Source organism: Pelobates fuscus, chromosome 11, assembly GCF_036172605.1.
Source record: "Pelobates fuscus isolate aPelFus1 chromosome 11, aPelFus1.pri, whole genome shotgun sequence".
Lineage (NCBI taxonomy): Eukaryota > Metazoa > Chordata > Amphibia > Anura > Pelobatidae > Pelobates > Pelobates fuscus.
The window spans coordinates 83,952,452-83,971,037 of NC_086327.1; the positions used below are offsets into that span (position 1 = coordinate 83,952,452).

Below are 18,586 nucleotides of genomic sequence, written 5' to 3' on the forward strand. Positions count from 1 at the left end.
CATAGTGGTCCTTATACCCCCCTCCCTCCCATAGTGGTCCTTATACCCCCCCTCCCTCCCATAGTGGTCCTTATCCCCCCCCCTCCCTCCCATAGTGGTCCTTATCCCCCTCCCTCCCATAGTGGTCCTTATACCCCCCCTCCCTCCCATAGTGGTCCTTATACCCCCCCTCCCTCCCATAGTGGTCCTTATACCCCCCCTCCCTCCCATAGTGGTCCTTATACCCCCCCTCCCTCCCATAGTGGTCCTTATACCCCCCCTCCCTCCCATAGTGGTCCTTATACCCCCCCTCCCTCCCATAGCGGTCCTTATACCCCCCTCCCTCCCATAGCGGTCCTTATACCCCTTTTTTTTTTGTTATTATTAATTTTTTTTTTAATTATTATTTTTTTATTATTATTTCTTATTTTATTTATATATATTTTTTTTTCGTCCCCCCTCCCTGCTTGATATATGGCAGGGAGGGGGGCTCTCCTTCCCTGGTGGTCCAGTGGCAGTTCAGTGGGGGGGAGAGGGGGGCTGGCAGAGCTGTAACTTACCTGTCCTGCAGCTCCTGTCAGCTCTCTCCTCCTCTGCGCCGTCCGTTCTGCTCTTCTGTCAGCTTACACTGTAAGTCTCGCGAGAGCCGCGGCTCTCGCGAGATTTACACTGGGAGCTGACCGAGGTGCTGACCGGACGGCGCAGAGGAGGAGAGAGCTGACAGGAGCTGCAGAATAGGTAAGTTACAGCTCTGCCAGCCCCCCTCTCCCCCCAGTCTGTATTATGGCAATGCAAATTGCCATAATACAGACCTTGACTCGAGTATAAGCCGAGTTTGGGGTTTTTCAGCCAAAAAAATGGGCTGAAAAACTCTGCTTATACTCGAGTATATACGGTACATATAATCTCATCTTTATTTTGAAATGTTGCCAGCTCTCCTTATAAGCAAGGCTGCATGTGTTTTAACTGTGCCCTTTAGTTAGCATTTTATTGTTTTCTTGCCCTCTTGCAGAGAGGAACTGGGAAAGAACATCAATGCAGATGAAGCAGCCGCAATGGGGGCAGTGTATCAGGCAGCTGCTCTCAGTAAAGCCTTCAAAGTAAAACCTTTCATTGTGCGAGATGCTGCCGTTTTCCCCATACAGGTGAGAAGCCTCAAAACACAAGTGAAACATGTTAAGAATACGTGTTATTGGTTACAGATCCTCTTTTTCACTCCAGTAGATACCATTATATCATACCCTGGAGTGAGACGTACAAACAGAATCCAATGTATCTATGATGTAATGTTTGGCTATAATCCGGTTGTATGTCAGTTTAAATTGGTACATTATGTGTGTATCCAAACAGGTGGAGTTTACAAGAGAGGTTGAAGAAGAGAATAACATTAAAACATTAAAGCACAACAAGCGGATCCTTTTCCAGAGACTAGCCCCCTATCCACAGCGTAAAGTCATCACTTTTAACCGCTATACCGATGATTTCGATTTTAACATTAACTATGGAGATCTCAGCTTCCTGGGACCAGAAGATCTTAAGTAAGTATTCCTTATGTTGTCACTGTGAAAATAAACCTGACAAATTTGTACCGGAACCTAAACGTTTTGCTTAAAAACAATACTCTTGACTTTTTATTTTGTCTTTATTTTTCCCTACTATAGGGTTTTTGGATCCCTGAATCTCACCACAGTTAAGTTAAAAGGTGTTGGAGAAAGTTTTCAGAAGAGATTAGACTATGAGTCCAAAGGCATCAAAGCTCACTTTAACATGGATGAGAGTGGTTTGCTCAGCCTTGATAGAGTAAGTTGCTAATAAAGGTAAAACTGTAGGGGCTGGTTTACAATACTTTTAAATATAGCATATTAAACATGGTAATGCAATATTTAGCCAAAAAAAAAAAAGCACATCGGAGTTTCGATTGTTTCTTAAAATCGTCTAAGTTTGCTTAAAGGGATACTATAGTACCTGGAATACAGCTCTATGAGCTGAAGTGGTCTGGAAATTTTACCATCATGCTGTTGCAGTTTGGCATTTAATGAATAACTTTGTGTGTGTTTATCAATCCAAATCTCCCAATATATGGAAATGCAAATTTTTTTTTTTTAGGCAGATGGTTGGAAACGGTATTGCTTGTAGCATGTAATATTTTGTTAGTTCTTTTTTGAGAAGCCTATGTTAATCCACTGTATCTTCCTCTACCAATGTGCATTTTCCTGTTTCTTAAGGTAGAAGCGGTGTTTGAAACATTTGTGGAGGAAAAGCCAGAGCAAGAGTCCACACTGACAAGTAAGTAATATACTACTAAAACGCTGCATGCTTGTAGTATTTACCGCTGTGAGTTGAGAAATATGATCTGTACATAGTCAGGATTAACGATGTAAAGACTGAGCCACAACAAACTAAATTTAATTTTACATTTTCATTTAATCTAAAGCTTTATTAAAGGTGCCCTCTAAGCTCCATAGTCACTACAGCCTATAATGTTAGCAGGCAGCTTGTGCTGTTCCTCACTTCTGAGTCAGGTACAGGTGGATTTTTTTTCTTCTTTTTTTATATATAAAGGTGTTTTTAATGTTATGTATATGTATATTAATATTATAATTTTTGCACAAACCAAGGGTCACCTAGTTGTCTTTGGCCCGGTACATTGCTTGCCAGAATTGCTAATGTGGAAGCCCTACTAGCAATATTAATTTCATCCTTTTAATTCTAGTTTAAATTGTATTCATATATGCTTTGTTTGCGTCATTTAATGTATATCTCCACATTGGTGTTATTTGTATCCTGGGGATTTGATTGCTTTCCTTTGGCACCATGTGAAATCCGGGAATATCAACCAATCCTTGGCTCCCATTCTGTGTGATTTCCATTACATATTTGAGTGATGCATAGGTCTATGGATTTTGCTATGCATATAAACCAAATAGATTTTTTGGAGGACTTGATTATTTTTATGTATTATGGTTTTCGCTGCCTAGTTTTTCAGGACAAGCTTAAAAGGGCAATCCCGAAAGCAATTTTTTACTAGCCATAAATTGTGCTCTCATACATAGGTGAGATTAAGACTGAAGTGTAAACATCCGTATACAATCTCATCCAGTAGTGTGGTAGGTGCATCTACCTCTAGATACCCTACAGTTTTATTTCTTACTCTCCACCTTGTGATGAATTTGTTTTATGCTACCCTATACTTGTCATAATATTTTTTTCCTACTCAGATACCACTTTTTCATTATCAAATAAAAGAGAAAATTGACGATCTTCTCTATATAGAGGGTGAATTTCTTATTGGAAATAGTTTTTCCTTTCAGATTAGAGGCAGTGCTTACACCATAGGGATATCCAATCTGGAGGGAAAAACAGGCAGGCAAATCTCCAAACATTTTAACCCCTCCCCTAATTACCTCCTTTCCAATAAGTAGCAGCTCCTCCTGATCATCCCCAGTTCTTTGCCTGCCTTCGGCAGGGGAGGTTATGCAGGAAGGTTCTCCAGGAAGCAGGTGAGAAGGGCTGAGGCTCGGGAGGCTCTGCTTCCTTGATGTTCGGGTAAGTAGCGTTTAACACGCCGGACGGCGTGGTCCCTCAGAATTTATTCCGTCTCTTGCCGTGCCAGGTGCCGGTCTGACGAAGGACGCAGGCGTGCGTCGGCTGGGAGGTCCTGTCGGTGGAACGCACACACAGGTTGCGTTGCGTTCCACCAGGGAGTCGCAGAGCGCTATGCACATGCGCAATGCGAACCTGGATTCAGGCGCCAAATTTGAACTGGGCGTTTTTGTTTGGTTACAGGACTTAAAAGGAGCATCCCCAGCAGCAACCTCTGTTTGCCAGGAGCTCTCAGAACGGTTTGCAATGTGTGTTTCTCACCTGCCCTCCAACACACTCTCGGGCCATTTAAGGTAAGACTGATTAAGTTTTTATTTAAATGGTTCTAGCCTGAATCTTTAGGGAAAAATTTTGTTTATTTTCCCTTGTTTGTTTTCTGTTCCCAGTATATAATCCTGAAAATTTGGATAAAGTTGCTGAGAAGGGGAAATGTACATCTAGCCAAGCATTTAATGTGCTCTGTGTGTGGCCATCTTATGCCAGATGGTTGTAAAAAGAAAACTTTGCTCTGTGTGTTCAAAGAAGCTTCAGAGGAAGCACAAAGAACAGTAATGTCCACTTTATCAGCTGGTTGCAACAAAGTATGCAGCGAACAGTTGTGGATATGTGGTCAGCAGCATTACAGACAATCCAGGCTTCGGTTGCCCAGGATTCTCAGCTTGTAATACATGCTAACAAAAAGCCTAAGATCTTGGGAAGTTCCGATTCTAGTTTGGAACTAGTGGTTCTGAGTATGGCGATAATTCAGCAGTGCCTCATCAAATGAGGAATCTGCATTCCCAGTAGAATCCATTTGGGGAATTGATTAAAGAAGTGCAGTTGCATTTGAACTTGAAGAAACAGGGTAAAAGTCCTATAGGTTTCTTTTTCACCCACAGATTGGGGTATTGATTTAAAAGAATGGAAAATTCCCAGGTCACTTGCTGTTTATTGGCTAGACAGTTTTTATTTCTCTCTTTCCATAGAAGCGGTACAAGACTGTATGCTGGATACTGTCCCTGTAGTGGGCGTTCCTATTGCTCAAATAGGTAAGAAAACTACATTACCAATTGGAGTTTCAAGCGGCCTCAAGGAGGTCATGGTTGAACGCATGGACTCCTCCTTAAAGATGTTGTTCATCTCTTCGGCAGCTCAAGCTAAAGCTTTGATTACGGGGTCATCCGTTGCCAAGGCCCATATTTCTTTGGTTGGAAGAACTAGAAAAGGAAGATCCGTTAAAGCTATTATAAAATATCAGTATGGCATCTGATTTTTAGTGGATGCCTCTGCAGAAAGCCTGAAATTATCGGCCAAGAATATAGGTATTTCAACAGTCGCCAGAAGAGCACTTTGGCTTAGAAATTGGTCAGCAGATGCGACACCTGATATTTCACTGTGTGAACTATCTTTTGAACCTGGAAGACTTTTCGGTTCAAAGCTGGATGAGTTGTTGAAACAGGTGAAGGAAGGAAGGAATGCTTTACCAGTATCGTATGGGAAGCAGTTAGAAGCCGTAACGCAGAGACACTTCCCTCATTTAGAAGTTCCTCTCTTAGAAACTATTTCAAGGGTCAACAGAAAGAGCCTTTGATTATAGGAAGAAGTATCGACTCTGTTACTAAAAGAGTGGTGGAAGAAGTTCCTCTAAAGGAAGACATCAAGGCACCTATTCAAGACTTTTCTTGGTGCCAAAACCAGATGGTTCGTTCGGACCTATCCTAGACCTAAAGGCCGTAAACAAGCGGATTATCATAAAGAAATTCCTCATGGAAACAGTAAAGTCGGCTGCTCTGCTTATGCACCCATAAAATTGGTTTGCTTCCCTGGATTTGAAAGATGCCTATCTTCATGTACCCATAGCAGAATCCAGCAAAAGTTTTCTACGGATGCGGTGTGCTGCCAATTGGTAACCATACATTACCAATTCAGAGCACTACCTTTCGGCCTGGCATCAGCGCCCAGAGTATTCACATAGCTTCGAGTAGTAGTTCAAGCTTTCTAAGAAGTATGGGCATCGCTGTCATTCCATATTTGGACGACTGGCTGTTGTTTGCAGAGTCCCAAGTTCAACTACAGTTAGACCTGGGGACAGCCATCAAATCGCTGGAAAAGCATGGCTGGCTAATAGATTTCAACATATCGGAACTAGTGCCAGTTCAAAGGATCCAGTTCTTGGGTCTATTTTTGGATTCTATCGCGATGAAGTTATTCCTGCCAGAGGGGAAGATACTAAAAGATCAAGCGGTTAATCCGGAATCTCTGAGAAAAAGTATGTTTTCAATCAGAGATGCCAGGTGCTTGCTGGGTCTGTTTACAGCCTCAATCCCGGCAGTCGCTTGGGCAATAGCCAGAATGAGACCTCTACAAAGTTACATTCTGCAGGTCTGGTATCGACAGGAACTCGGCCTAGATAGGCTGATGAGGTTTAACGATCTAATTTTGAAAAGTCTGCAGTGGTGGACATTTTCTCGATTCCTCCACGAGGGTCTGTCTTTCCGGATGAAGTCCTTTACTATCATATCAACAGACGCCTCTGCGCGGGGCTGGGGGGCCCATCTGGAAGACGTATAGAAGCAGGGGTCCTGGCAAGAGAAGGATATGAGAAGTTCCTCGAACTTCAGGGAATTAAAGGCAGTATGGATGGCACTCTTGGCGTTTCAGTTTCTCATCAAAGATCAACATATTCGAATTCGTTCAGACAATCGAACGACAGTGGCATATTTGAACATACAGGGAGGTACGAGATCAACAAGATTAGAAAGCCTTTGTTCAATAATCATGCTGTGGGCAGAAGTGCACCTGATGTCAATCTCTGCAGTTCACATTTAGGAAAGTTCAATGTGGTGGCAGATGCCCTGAGCAGGCATCATTTGAAACAAGCAGTTTGGTCCCTGTCATGCAGAACTTTCAAGTTCAGCACAGTCCGCTTCGGTGTTCCGGAAATAGACCTGATGGCACCCAGAGTGAACAGGAAGACAAGACGTTTTGCATCCCTAACTCCAGCAGACAGGCCGGATTTCATAGATGCCCTGTCATTACCATGGAAGTTCAACCTGGCATATAGCTTCCCGCCAGTAGTGATTATTCCCAGAATACTTCAAAAAAGTAAGGCTGGGAAATGTAAGTATTATCCTAATCCGTCCAGGGTGGCCAAGAAGTAGTTGGTTCTCGGTTCTCCTGAACTTTCCGGGGGCCACCTTTTGGAAGCTTCCTCTTTTCAGGAGTAATTCTAGAGGACGCCATGGTGCCTCTTCCGGCCCTTCGGAGATTCCGATTGACGGCCTGGTTTCTGGACTCCAGATTTAGAGTGTAAAGGTCTGGATCCTGAAGTTATAAAAAATTTTTGTTGGCATCTACTTCAAGGTTCTACGTTAGGATTTGGAAGTTTCAGCGATGTTGTAGGTTTGAAGTCAAACCTGTTTCCGCGTCCATCCAGAAGATTCTATGCTTCCTTCAGTTGAGATTGGCAAAGGTCTTAAACCTGCTTCATTTAGTTTACATGTTTCTGCTATCGGTTTCTTCTCCCTCAGATGTTTCACCTCGAATTTTCTGATTTCAAGGTTCTTCAGAGCTCTGACACGTTTGGTGCCCTTTGTTAGGGAAACCTGTCCTCCCTGGGATCTGAATTTGGTCCTTTCCGCGCTTTGAGTACCGCCTGTTGAACCATTGGAAGAAGTTCCCTGAAGATGTTTTCTTTGGATACCGTTTTCCTTTGAGGGCTATTCGTCAGCTAAAAGAGTATGTGAGCTCCGAGCGCTTCGGGAGTATTTTCCCTTTTTGGTTTTCATCAGGACAAGGAGGTTCTGAAGCTCGATCCTTCAGGTATCACTAAAGTTTTTTCTGTTGCCAATGTCAACCGAGAAGTGGTTTTGCCGACCTTGTGTCGGAATCCGTCTAATGCCTTGGTAAGTAATTTTCTCTGCTTAGACGTAACGATAGGTCTTTGGCAATATCTAAAGCTACGGAATCCTTCCGTTAGGATATCGGTATGTTTGTCTTGTTCATAGGCACACAGAAAGGTATGTTGGTTTCGCAGAGTTCTCTGGCTAGATGACTGAAGGATTGTATTCTGTTATCTTATTCTAAGAGTGGCTCGGAATTTGCAGGCCCTATAAAGGAACATTCTACTAGAGCTGTTTCGCCGTCAGGGGCTCTGCGTGCAGCTACTTCTCCGTCTCGAATTTGTTCAGCTGCTAATCGGTCCTCTCTCCATACGTTCTCAGGACACTACAAGTGGGACATACTGGCCTCGGAGTATGCAGCTTTTGGGCGCAGGGTGCTTCAAGCAGTAGTGAACTGAAACCCGCCCTCAGGATCTGCTTTATTATATCCCTATGGTGTAAGCACTGCCTCTAATCTGAAAGGAAAAACATAAATTTTACTTACCGAAAATTTCTTTTTCCTGAAGATTAGAGGCAGTGCTACAATTCCCGCCCCTTTTTCTAATAAACTAAGTAATTTTGCAGCTATTTGGCTTATGTATTGTCTGGGGATGATCAGGAGGAGCTGCTACTTATTGGAAAGGAGGTAATTAGGGGAGGGGTTAAAATGATTGGAGATTTGCCTGCCTGTTTTTCCCTCCAGATTGGATATCCCTATGGTGTAAGCACTGCCTCTAATCTTCAGGAAAAAGAAATTTTCGGTAAGTAAAATTTGTTTTTCCGCAATAAAATCATCCCCAATTTGGTATATCGGGTAGCCTGCCAGTTTTATCTTTTATTTGATGCTGAGGATTGAAGAACCCTTTGCTTAATTCCTTTTCATTATAAAATTTTCCTCTGCAAAGATACTTCACCAATTTTAATGTCTGTATGACGCAGGCCGGGGAAAACTTGGACTGCGTCTAGGAGACAGAACAAAAATATCAGAACCAAATTTCAAAGTACATTCCCTCAGCCTCTTTCTCTTTTATGTGACCTGTGTTAAAGGGACACTGTAGTCACCAAAACACCTTTAGCTAAATGAAGCAGTTTTGGTGTATAGATCATGCATCTGAAGTTTCACGGCTCACATATCTGCCATATAGGAGTTAAATAACTTGTTTCTGTTTATGTAGTGACTGATACACCCTGCATGAAAACAAAATGGTTTCATTTTCAATCAGGTGTCACTTGATTGAAAAGTTTTTATCTCCTGCTTTGTAAATTGAAACCTAATTACATACCTGCATGGTCTAGCAAGCTATTAACATAGCAGGACATAAGAAATTCTAAACTAAACAGAGTTTGCAATACAGAAAGTGTAAACATTATATGACTCTTTACAGAAAGTGTTTAGGAAGACTGTATAAGTCACATGCAGGGTGGTGTCACTAGGGCTGGAGAACCAGAGGTTTAACTCCTAAATGGCAGAGAATTGAGCAGTGAGACTACATGGGCACGACCAATACACCAAAACTGCTTTATTAAGCTAGTGTTGTTTTGGGGACTATAGTATGCCTTTAAGTAAAAGCCATACATATTGTATAAATGGGTAACAAGTAGTAATTTCTTACTCAAACTGCTTCAGCCACAAATTGTAATGCATCCAACAATCTCCCATGCAAAATCCATATACTGGGCATCATTTGTGCATAATATTTAATGTGTAGAATTGAATGAATTGATTATAATCCTCTTCCCAAGATGAACATTTTTACTGAAAGTGTGCATCAAATGCTGTCCCTTTAAATCCTCATAGCACAGTTGTGATCCATCAGGAATATGTGTAATCATTCTAAACATTTCCATTTTTCATATAGAACTTGGCAATACTATATCCAGTCTTTTTGGTGGAGGCAGCTCTACACAAGACACTCAAGACAATGTTACAGACAGCGTACAAGTAAGCGTTTTGACACTTTCTGCCAATGTGTGCTTTACAAAAAAAAACCAAAAAATAAAAATATTTTGTTGAGCTATCGGGTGCTACATTTTTACAGATGATGATTATGTAATTCATTACTACTGAATATGTATTTCTCAGGAAGATGAGGAGGGACCAAATGGGGCCACGAAGGACGAGGATCCAGTGTCAAGTGATCAGACCAGTGAGCAGAAGAATAGTGAAACAGAGAAAACTACTCCAGAGAGTGAGAAACAAGAAGAGAAGAAAGAAGGAGATAAAACAGAGTCTCAGGTAGTTAAAATAATACTCTGTATATAAAAAATTATATTGTGAATGAATTCAGATTGAATAACATGATTGTGTATTGTAATAATGCTTCATAACCTTATTCGTAGTTGGTGTTCCGCATATCATTGTTTTTTGCATATTCCCAGAACTATTGCTGGGTAACTGAATTTTAAAAAGGAAGAAACCTAAACTGTTGCTAATTGGTCCCTTTTATATAAGGTATATTCAAATTTGATTGTCAGAATTCTATGAGGGTTATTTACAAATGGTAACTATGAGCCCTGCATGTATCTATTTGAAGGAACATTCCACTGTAGCACCTATATTTGATGGAGGATAAAATAAAATCTGAATAAAAAAAAATTCCTTAATGAAAGATGCTTGGTTGCTGTAAAAGTAAAAAAATATATTTTTTAATTTCTTTTATTTTGTTTGTTTTTGGATGAATGGAGCCTGTTGCACATGTGGATTTTTGCAGCATTTTATGCTTCCAAGAAAAAATAATGCGTGTATCTCCTCACTTCATTTACAAGGCATCTCAATCATGAAGTCTTGTCATATGATTTGGTGAAAATACTCTGGTATTGTTTTCAGCTCTCCAGAATTTAAACTCTTGCAGACCTATGCTGTGATGTGACCATTGAATCCATTCTGAATTTTTTTTATTTTTTTTTTGTTTATTTTTTTTACTAGAAGGTCAAGGAAGATGAGGCTGATAAGGAATCGGAGGCTGGAAAAGCTGCTGAAGCCGATTCTAAGAAAACTGTGGTTCCCAAGAAGCAGAAACTGGTGGATGAAATTGGAGCAGATCAGACCCTGAATGATGTTCTAGATTTTCTTGAGGAAGAGATAAAAACAGCCACCAAGAAGTGAGTAGTTTAGTGTAAACGGCAATTAAGATAAAGGGAGGAGCAATTGCTGTTGGTGTCACTGTGATAGGTTTAAAAGTAATATAGAAAGTTACCCCTTCGTACAGCAATCCTTCAAGGGTTACCCCAAACCTTTTGGGGTGGGACATTTACGGTATTACATGTCCAGTTGAGCACTATGGAGAAGGACCCCCCCCCCCCCCCCCCCCCCCCCCGATTTTTGTGGTGCAACCTACAAATCTATATTATTCACCTGGCATCTAGAACTAGGCAAAGACATCTAGATCTTATGCAAACTCTCTGACATCACTGGGGCTTCACGCCTATTATTTATCCAGTTTGCCGGCTTAGAGCACCTACACACTCTCCGGGGAGTAGAGATGCTTTTTTTTTTTCTTTCAAATAAATAAAATACGGAGGGAAGCAGGAGGGAGAGAGGGAAACCATCTTTTCCATGCAGGCACTCTGCCCGCAAGGGAGAAGATTTCTACATCTACTGTCAACATGCAGTGCTTTCTGATGACAGATAAAAAATTTTGACATGGGCTTCCAATGTCACATGTATGCCAGGGGCTAGTTTCACCCCCAGAACAAGGGCTTATAACTCTGTATATGCAATGTTTTGAAGCAGAAGCACTGCACATACTGATTCCTTTCACCACGACCACTTCAAATCACTGAAGTGACCATGGTGTTTTGATTAACCCTTTAATCTTATATGGCATGCCTTCCCTCAAAGTTATAAATGTTTTGTATTCCTGAAGTAGAGAGACCACTTGATTGCTTGTTCAGTTCCCTATCCTATCTATTTATTTTTTGTCTGTCTAGGCTCCAAGACTTGACAGATCGAGACCTACGGAAGCATGAGCGAGAGAAGGCAGCCAACAGCCTGGAAGCATTTATATTTGAAACCCAGGTTACTAGTCAACCATATTAAGTGTTTTAAAATCTATAGTAACTTTTTATTTTGACATAATGCTTTTTGGGTGTCTACTTTCACCATCTTGAATCCGATGCATATATGGCATGAACAGCTGCTAAAAAGAAAATATTGTTTACATGTTTTTACTACGAGGTTAATGCACAATTTTGTATATATGATGTAGACCTACCTAGCACTTACATACAGTTTTTGAGGAAAAACCTGAAATTGGAATTCCAGAGATTACAGAGTAGTTTCTTCTTCTAGAGAAGTGTCATAGCTGAGGGAATACACTCTCTCAGCCTGGTTTTACATAGGAAATGTCTCATGTATGACTTTTACGCACTGGGCTGGAATGTTAAAAATTATACTATTGCATATTGGCTTTTTATATCATATGAGCGACTGTCAAGTCACAAATTAGTATACATTGCACATAAAGTACATAAGATGTTGCTGCAAAGTGCTTCCAAAGTGAGTGTTCTATAAATTTGCTTCAGCTTCACGCTCACCTCAGCAACCACTTCAGTATTTTACTGGAATAAGTAAAACCGTAAAGTCAGTCGTAGATTTGTATTTCCTAAATGGTTGATAGGATGATCTAATTTTTACAATAGTTCAAGGAAATGCTGAGCTTGTGGGGTTTCATGTTAATAAATGCCTGTGTCTGGCCTTATAGGACAAGCTCCGTCAAGACGAATTTGTCAAAGTTTCTACAGGGGACGAGAGAGAAGAGATCTCCAGTAAACTAAGCAAGGCATCCACTTGGCTTGAGGATGAAGGATATGCAGCCACCACCAAGGTAAAATCTCCTGTAGAGCGTTATTTATTTATTTATTTATTTTTTAGGGGGGGGAGGGGTTCTTTTTTTCTGTAGTTTAGTTGTACCCAATAAGCTTACCTGCTCTTGTTAATGGAACACTCCACAGTGCCCTGGTCCCCCCCCCCCCCTTGTAATTTGGCAAATCCTGCATGCATGATTTTATTTCTTACCTGGGGTTCACCAAGAACGGCTCCCTATCTACACTACTTCAACAGTGCAGGGCTTAGCTTTTGGGCTGAGAATGAACTGTCGACTGTCATTGAGTTAGCCTTCTACTGCTGGCCTTGGCTCATGAGAGCTTATGGAATCTCCTGCGTAGAAGCTTCCAGGTCCCCATCATACGTATATTAGAAGCCAAGCTGTTTCAAAACGTTCTGATTACTTGCAATGTGGGGTGTCGGGACACTCGTGGCACCATAACTTCTCTAGTGGATATGGTGCTTGGAGTGTTTGTTTATAGGTGTAAGGTATGTGATCACTGATAGATATTCACTAAAGGTGAATTGATTGAAAAACGTGATATTTATTTTAAAATGTATTTATTTCACATTTTCGGCCAAACTGAAAAACCTACCCGGCTTTGATATTTTTTTTCCCAATTCTGGTGTTTTGATCTAAATTGGAAATTCACACATTCGTGAATACCCATGTCATTGCTTGGAGAGTAATGGCATTTCAAAATTTTGGCAGTTTTTAGAAGTCTAATTTATTGGTGTATTTGTCAATGTTTCCTATGTTCTTGTAGGAACTGAAGGACAAATTAACTGAGCTCCGAAAATCGTGCAAAGCCCTTTTCTTTAAGGTGGAAGAGAGGAGAAAATGGCCAGACAGACTTTCAGCTCTGGACAGTTTGCTGAATCATTCCACCATCTTCCTAAAGTAAGGGGAACTTAAACGTGAAGAGAATTCAAGCATATTGCTACATGTAGTGTAAATCTGTAAAAGTGACCGTTTAGTCCTGCATTAGAGTATAGTGTGTCATACTTACTGTTCTGTAGGGGTCCGTTCTTGTGGCCGATCAGATTACTGAATTTTCTTGATACAGCTCATTTTAGCATCATTTACAGAGCTTGCTTCAGTGTGTTGGGATCAAACCATACACTACAGAGAGAAGCCTTTTACAAAAAACAAGTTGTTATATCTTAAGGTGGGGCTAAATAGGATTTGCGTAAGACTTAATATTTCTAGTTTTGTATATCAAACTATGAGGGAGCTCTTTGGATCAAGAGATTTCAGGGTTTCAATTACTATATAACTGACATCTCTTATTTGTTTTTCTTTATCCTATTTAAAGGAGCGCTCGTATGATCCCAGAAGATGATCAGATTTTTACAGATGTGGAGTTAAACACATTGGAAAAGTTGATCAAAGATACCTGGGTAAGAAGAGATAATTTTGTGTGTGTGTGTGTATAAATGTATAGAGGCATTACACTTTGTTTTATACAATTTTGTTTTCAATGATTTTATCTACAGGTTTGGAAGAATGAAACTCTTGCAGAGCAGGCCAAGCTACGACCCACGGAGAAACCAGTCCTGTTATCAAAGGACATTGAGATGAAGTTGGGTGCCCTGGACAGAGAAGTGCAGTACCTGTTAAATAAAGCAAAGTTCTCAAAGCCTAAACCCAAGAAGAAAAGCAATACCACAAAATCTGAGAATTCTGAAAAAAATTCCACAGAGGGTGAAGAGAAAGTCATTCCCCCAACGGAAGAGAACAAAGAAGGTGAGGGGGATAAACATGTTGGCAAGAGTTTCTGTGGTTGATTTTTGAAGTTGTCCAAACAATAATGCTTTATAAATTATTATTTTTTGCAAGTAGCTGCAGTTATAAGCAGCTGACATAAGAGATAGGATCTCCTTCTACCAAACACGTGCATTCTAGGCCATTAATGTGCTTCAAATCCCATTACCACGTGATAAGGCAGATATGACTCTTTCTTTACATTTGTATGTAACACCATCTAAAACACTGTTCCTTTACCCATGGTTTCGTACCAAAAATGGGTCCACATGCCATTTTAGTTGGTCGACTTCTGTGGGAGCAGCATGTCCTATTATTCAGCTATCGCTAAGATCAATTATTATAGCTGTACAACTTTCCATCCAAGAACCACTGGGAAGAGCCCAATTAAGGTGCTTTGCAAAACGTATGCCAATTTTAAATTCTATTCCATATGAAGAGAATGGGTTCAAGCTTATTCCATATATATAATTCGGATACCTGACAAAAAAAAAACATACTAAGAACCCACTATCTAAAAGGCCTTTTCAAGATCAAGCATAAACAAATCTGATGATGGTACTTCTTAGCTTACCCTATGTTTTAAGCACCTCCGTCACTAGAATACTTTTGGTTTGTTTTTAGCAGTTTTTGTAGGCTTTCTGAGCACAGAATGCTCTTCCCTTCTGCTCATGTGGAACTGCAAAGATGCATTGCACCATAACTACTACAATAAGCTTTTGTAGCTTTTTCATTTTGAACATAGTTCGATCTGTTGCTGACTGAAATTTTTTTTTATTATTATTTTTTACTCCAATATATTTAGACAAACCTAAGGATGCAGAACCTGTGCATGAACCACCAGCAGAAGAGAAGAGTGAAATTCCTGAACTAGGAGGGTCAGAAGCAGGTAATCCAGGACATGCAGAGGAGTTTTAAAGCTCTGGTCTAGTGTGAGGATGTGAGTATGTAAAGGATGTATGTGGTCGGTGTGTGGTGTGTGTGGGAACTCTTGGTGCTAATGGCATGTTCTGTGCTGCATACAAATCTGCATCAATTTACGCATGTCATTCTTAAATCACTATGCTATTATTTTTGATATATTCCTTCTCGTCTCCTATTACTCAGCTTCTGGCTTAGAACTTTTTTTTTTCTGTAAGCATTTCAGTGCCTTTTGATTTTATCTAGATACTTTCAGCTTTATTCGCTAATGTGAGCAAGCAAAGTGAATTTCAAAGTTAAGGCCAAAGTAGTCGAACAAGAAGCATAGCTGACGTAGAGAATGTTTCCAGTTCAGCAATTTTGAAATTCACTGAATTCTCATTTTAATAACCCTGCCATTGTGGTGGTTTTTATTTATTTCTCTCTTAAGTTATGCCTGTTGACTTCTAGAATTGTCTATCAATATGTATTTTTTTTTTTTTTTTTTTGGTAAATTTTTCTATTCAAAGAAAATATTTTCTGTAAATTTTATCATGGAACGCAGGACACAATCATGTGAAAAATGAAGTGGGCCACACTGGTCTCACGTCAAACATTAAAGGACCACTATAGTGCCAGGAAAACAAACTCATTTTCCTGGCACTATAGAGTCTTTAGGTGTTCCACTCCCACTGGGCTGAAGGGGGAGGAAGGGGTTAAATTCTTACCTTGGCTATCCTACGTAATACACCGGTCCTGCGAGGTCTACGTCATCCGCCGCAAGAGCCGCGCGCGCATTCAATCAGTCCATAGGAAAGCATTACTCAATGCTTTCCTATGGACGGCAGCGTCTTCTTACTGTGAAAATAACAGTGAGAAGCGCGAAAGCGCCTCTAGCAGCTGTCAGTGAGACAGCCACTAGAGGCTGGATTAACCCTAATGTAAACATAGCAATTTCTCAAACTGCTCAATTTACAGCTGCAGGATTAACCATAGATGGACCTGGCACCCAGACTACTTAATTGAGCTGAAGTGGTCTCTGTGCCTATAGTGGTCCTTTAAAGGGATTCTATAGTGCAAGGAATACAAATCTGTATTCCTAACATTATAGAGTCATCTGGTTGTCCCCCTGCCCACCCCAGAAGCCAAAAGGTAAAAAAAAAAAAGCTTGTTTACTTACCAGATTCCAGTGCTGATATCCTTCGGTGCAGGATCGGCGCTCTTCCTCATTCGACAGAGGTTGGGGGACTAATTATCCCCATAGAAAAGCATTGCTTTCCTATGGGGTTTTACTGAAATTGGAGGTCATCATACAGAGAAGATATAAAATGGCACTCAAAATGGATAAAATGCCAACTGTTAAACTAAAAAACAAATAATAAACAATAAAAAAAGTCCAAATATATGAATGTCCAGTCCTTTTTTTTTTTTTTTTTTTTTTTTTTATAGATTTCTCTTGGTGTCAGGAGATTGCAGCTTCTTCAGTTTGAACCAACCAGAAGTACCATATGAAGCTGCAATCTCCTGACACCAAGAGAAATCTATATAAAAAATGACTGGACTATTACTTTTGCTGCACCTCACAGTTTTCTATTCTTTAAAAGAAAAAGAAAAAATTACATTCATACATTTGGATTTTTTTTTTTTTTTAGTTTGATAGTTGGTATGTTATATATTTTTAGGCGCAACTTACCCTTGTTTTTACTTTACTGTGTATCTTCTCTCTTTGGGGCCTTTGAGGGAACCCCATAATCCAAGTTTGCTGCCTTTTATTATACTACTTTCTGTTTGGCCATTTAGCGCTGATCCACCTGTTTGCCTATATAAAATGGGGCTCGCAGTTTCCAATTTAAAGGGTATAAGAAACGCAGATCAGGGGATTCACTTAGGGCTGGAGCCAATATATGTTTTTAATACTCTACTCTATACTTAAGACATTATTGCCTTATTGAGAAAGTGCTGGTAATAGGCTACTTGTGCCTACATCATGGCTATGTATACTCCAGGGAAGATCTAGAAAAACACAAAAAATACACTGAAAAGTTGTGTACCATGCTGATATCAAAACTAAAATAATGGAAATTGATAATCCCATATTGCTACTCATGAAATCCATCAGAGTATACTAGTCCTCGTATAGCATTTAATGTCATTCAGTGTAGTTGGCAAACAGACTCCTCATTCTATGCACTTTCTAGAATAAGTTTAAATAATAAACACTGGCATAAAGATGCCTGCAGGTACTTACTACTCACCAGGAAAAGTACAATAAGCTGTGGTTGTTCTGGTGACTATAGTGTCCTTTTAAACATAAAGGTGTGTTAGGGGAGATAAAAGCAGGAAGTTTGTATTTACTATGCTGGTCTGCTATTTTTCCTCTGGGTCCATAGTTTGTAACCAAACCTCGCTAGTTTATTGTAATTTACAGTTTTCTAATAAATTACTTTGTAAAAGCATTTAATTGGTCCTGCTTTATCTGTATATCCTGTTTTGAGCCTATATATTGTTTTTTTGTTATTTACAAGAGGAAAAAATGAACTTTTTTTTTTTTCCAGATTCAACAACTAGTAAATCGCCAGAGCTCCCAGAAGAGAACCACAAAACTGAATTATAACCACCCTTCATATGCGTTGGCGATCATATTTATTAACATTACTTTTTTTGTAATGGACCCTGCTTATTTTATGCCAACGCGCTCCCGCCCATTTTTCTTGTCCCCTACCCCTTTTCTTCCACTCCCAAAGAAAAACAAACTGCACCTGAGATGTACATTTCTGTCCTGACCGAAAAAGCAATTAGATTTTTATTTTTCCCCCCTTTTCTCTGCAATACATAACGTTACCTTTTTAGACAGCATGCTGAGCTTAAGTCTGAATCGCACAACAGGATCTCATACGGTTATCTTCTTTTGAAAAGCCTGTTTGGATGCAGAGTAATTCAGGATTCCATTAATTGAATTTACGGTCTCATTGTGTTGCCTGGTTATTATTCTCCACCCAAAGAAGGTCGCTAATATTTAACTTTTTTTTTTGTTTTTGTTTAAATTACTCTGGCATAGGAAGTAATTTTGATATAACATATGTCAGATTTTGTTCAAAGGAGTTTTGACAAACACTCAGATTGCCCAATGAGAAAAGCTGTTCTAAAGTGTTATATGTGAAATAAGTGACCTTTGTACATTTTAAATGGCTAATGAGCTCTTGCAAAATGCCAGAACACTTTTGTTTGCACTTCAGAATAAGAAGCATCTTGCTCATGAAATGATTAGAAGGATTTCTCATATTTAACAGGAATTCTAATTTAAAAATAAAGTAACATTTTTCATATTCGACAAAAGTGAATAATTTTTGCCCATCCCAAATGCTGTTCACTTTCCAAAACCAAAGAGCAGAGATTTTTGGTGGAATGTTTTTAATGATAGCAGGTTTAGCAAATTATCAATCGCTACTTGCGGTTATATAGCAGCTTCCTTGATATCTGCATCCAAAACATCTTCTGGCAACTATATGCTCTCTAAACTGAAATAACTATTGGGTGGGGAAGATCTGGATGGGATTTAATTTTTTTGCTTTTGGATAATGAAGTTTCACATTTAGTTTTCTTTAAAAATAATGCAACATTGTATTCTGTTACTACCCATAAATTAAATTTAAA

General features: G+C 39.8%; 1 protein-coding gene across 3 annotated transcripts in view; it reads left to right on the top strand.

Moving 5' to 3' along the window:
* The window catches only part of HYOU1 (hypoxia up-regulated 1), a 41,044-nt gene extending 23,288 nt beyond the window's left edge, over positions 1-17,756 (top strand). For 2 of the 3 annotated variants that reach the window (XM_063436316.1, XM_063436315.1), the window contains exons 12-25: positions 992-1,124; positions 1,330-1,517; positions 1,641-1,779; positions 2,205-2,265; positions 9,302-9,384; positions 9,526-9,678; positions 10,369-10,544; positions 11,373-11,460; positions 12,146-12,268; positions 13,035-13,168; positions 13,584-13,668; positions 13,765-14,014; positions 14,838-14,921; positions 17,488-17,756. In XM_063436316.1, the coding sequence (XP_063292386.1) occupies positions 992-1,124; positions 1,330-1,517; positions 1,641-1,779; positions 2,205-2,265; positions 9,302-9,384; positions 9,526-9,678; positions 10,369-10,544; positions 11,373-11,460; positions 12,146-12,268; positions 13,035-13,168; positions 13,584-13,668; positions 13,765-14,014; positions 14,838-14,921; positions 17,488-17,546 (1,756 nt within the window). In that variant the 3' untranslated portion in view covers positions 17,547-17,756. Of the gene's footprint in view, positions 1-991; positions 1,125-1,329; positions 1,518-1,640; positions 1,780-2,204; positions 2,266-9,301; positions 9,385-9,525; positions 9,679-10,368; positions 10,545-11,372; positions 11,461-12,145; positions 12,269-13,034; positions 13,169-13,583; positions 13,669-13,764; positions 14,015-14,837; positions 14,973-17,487 lie in introns of all 3 variants that reach the window. The other variant, XM_063436317.1, reaches the window with a different exon arrangement.
* The last annotated feature ends 830 nt before the right edge of the window (positions 17,757-18,586 follow it).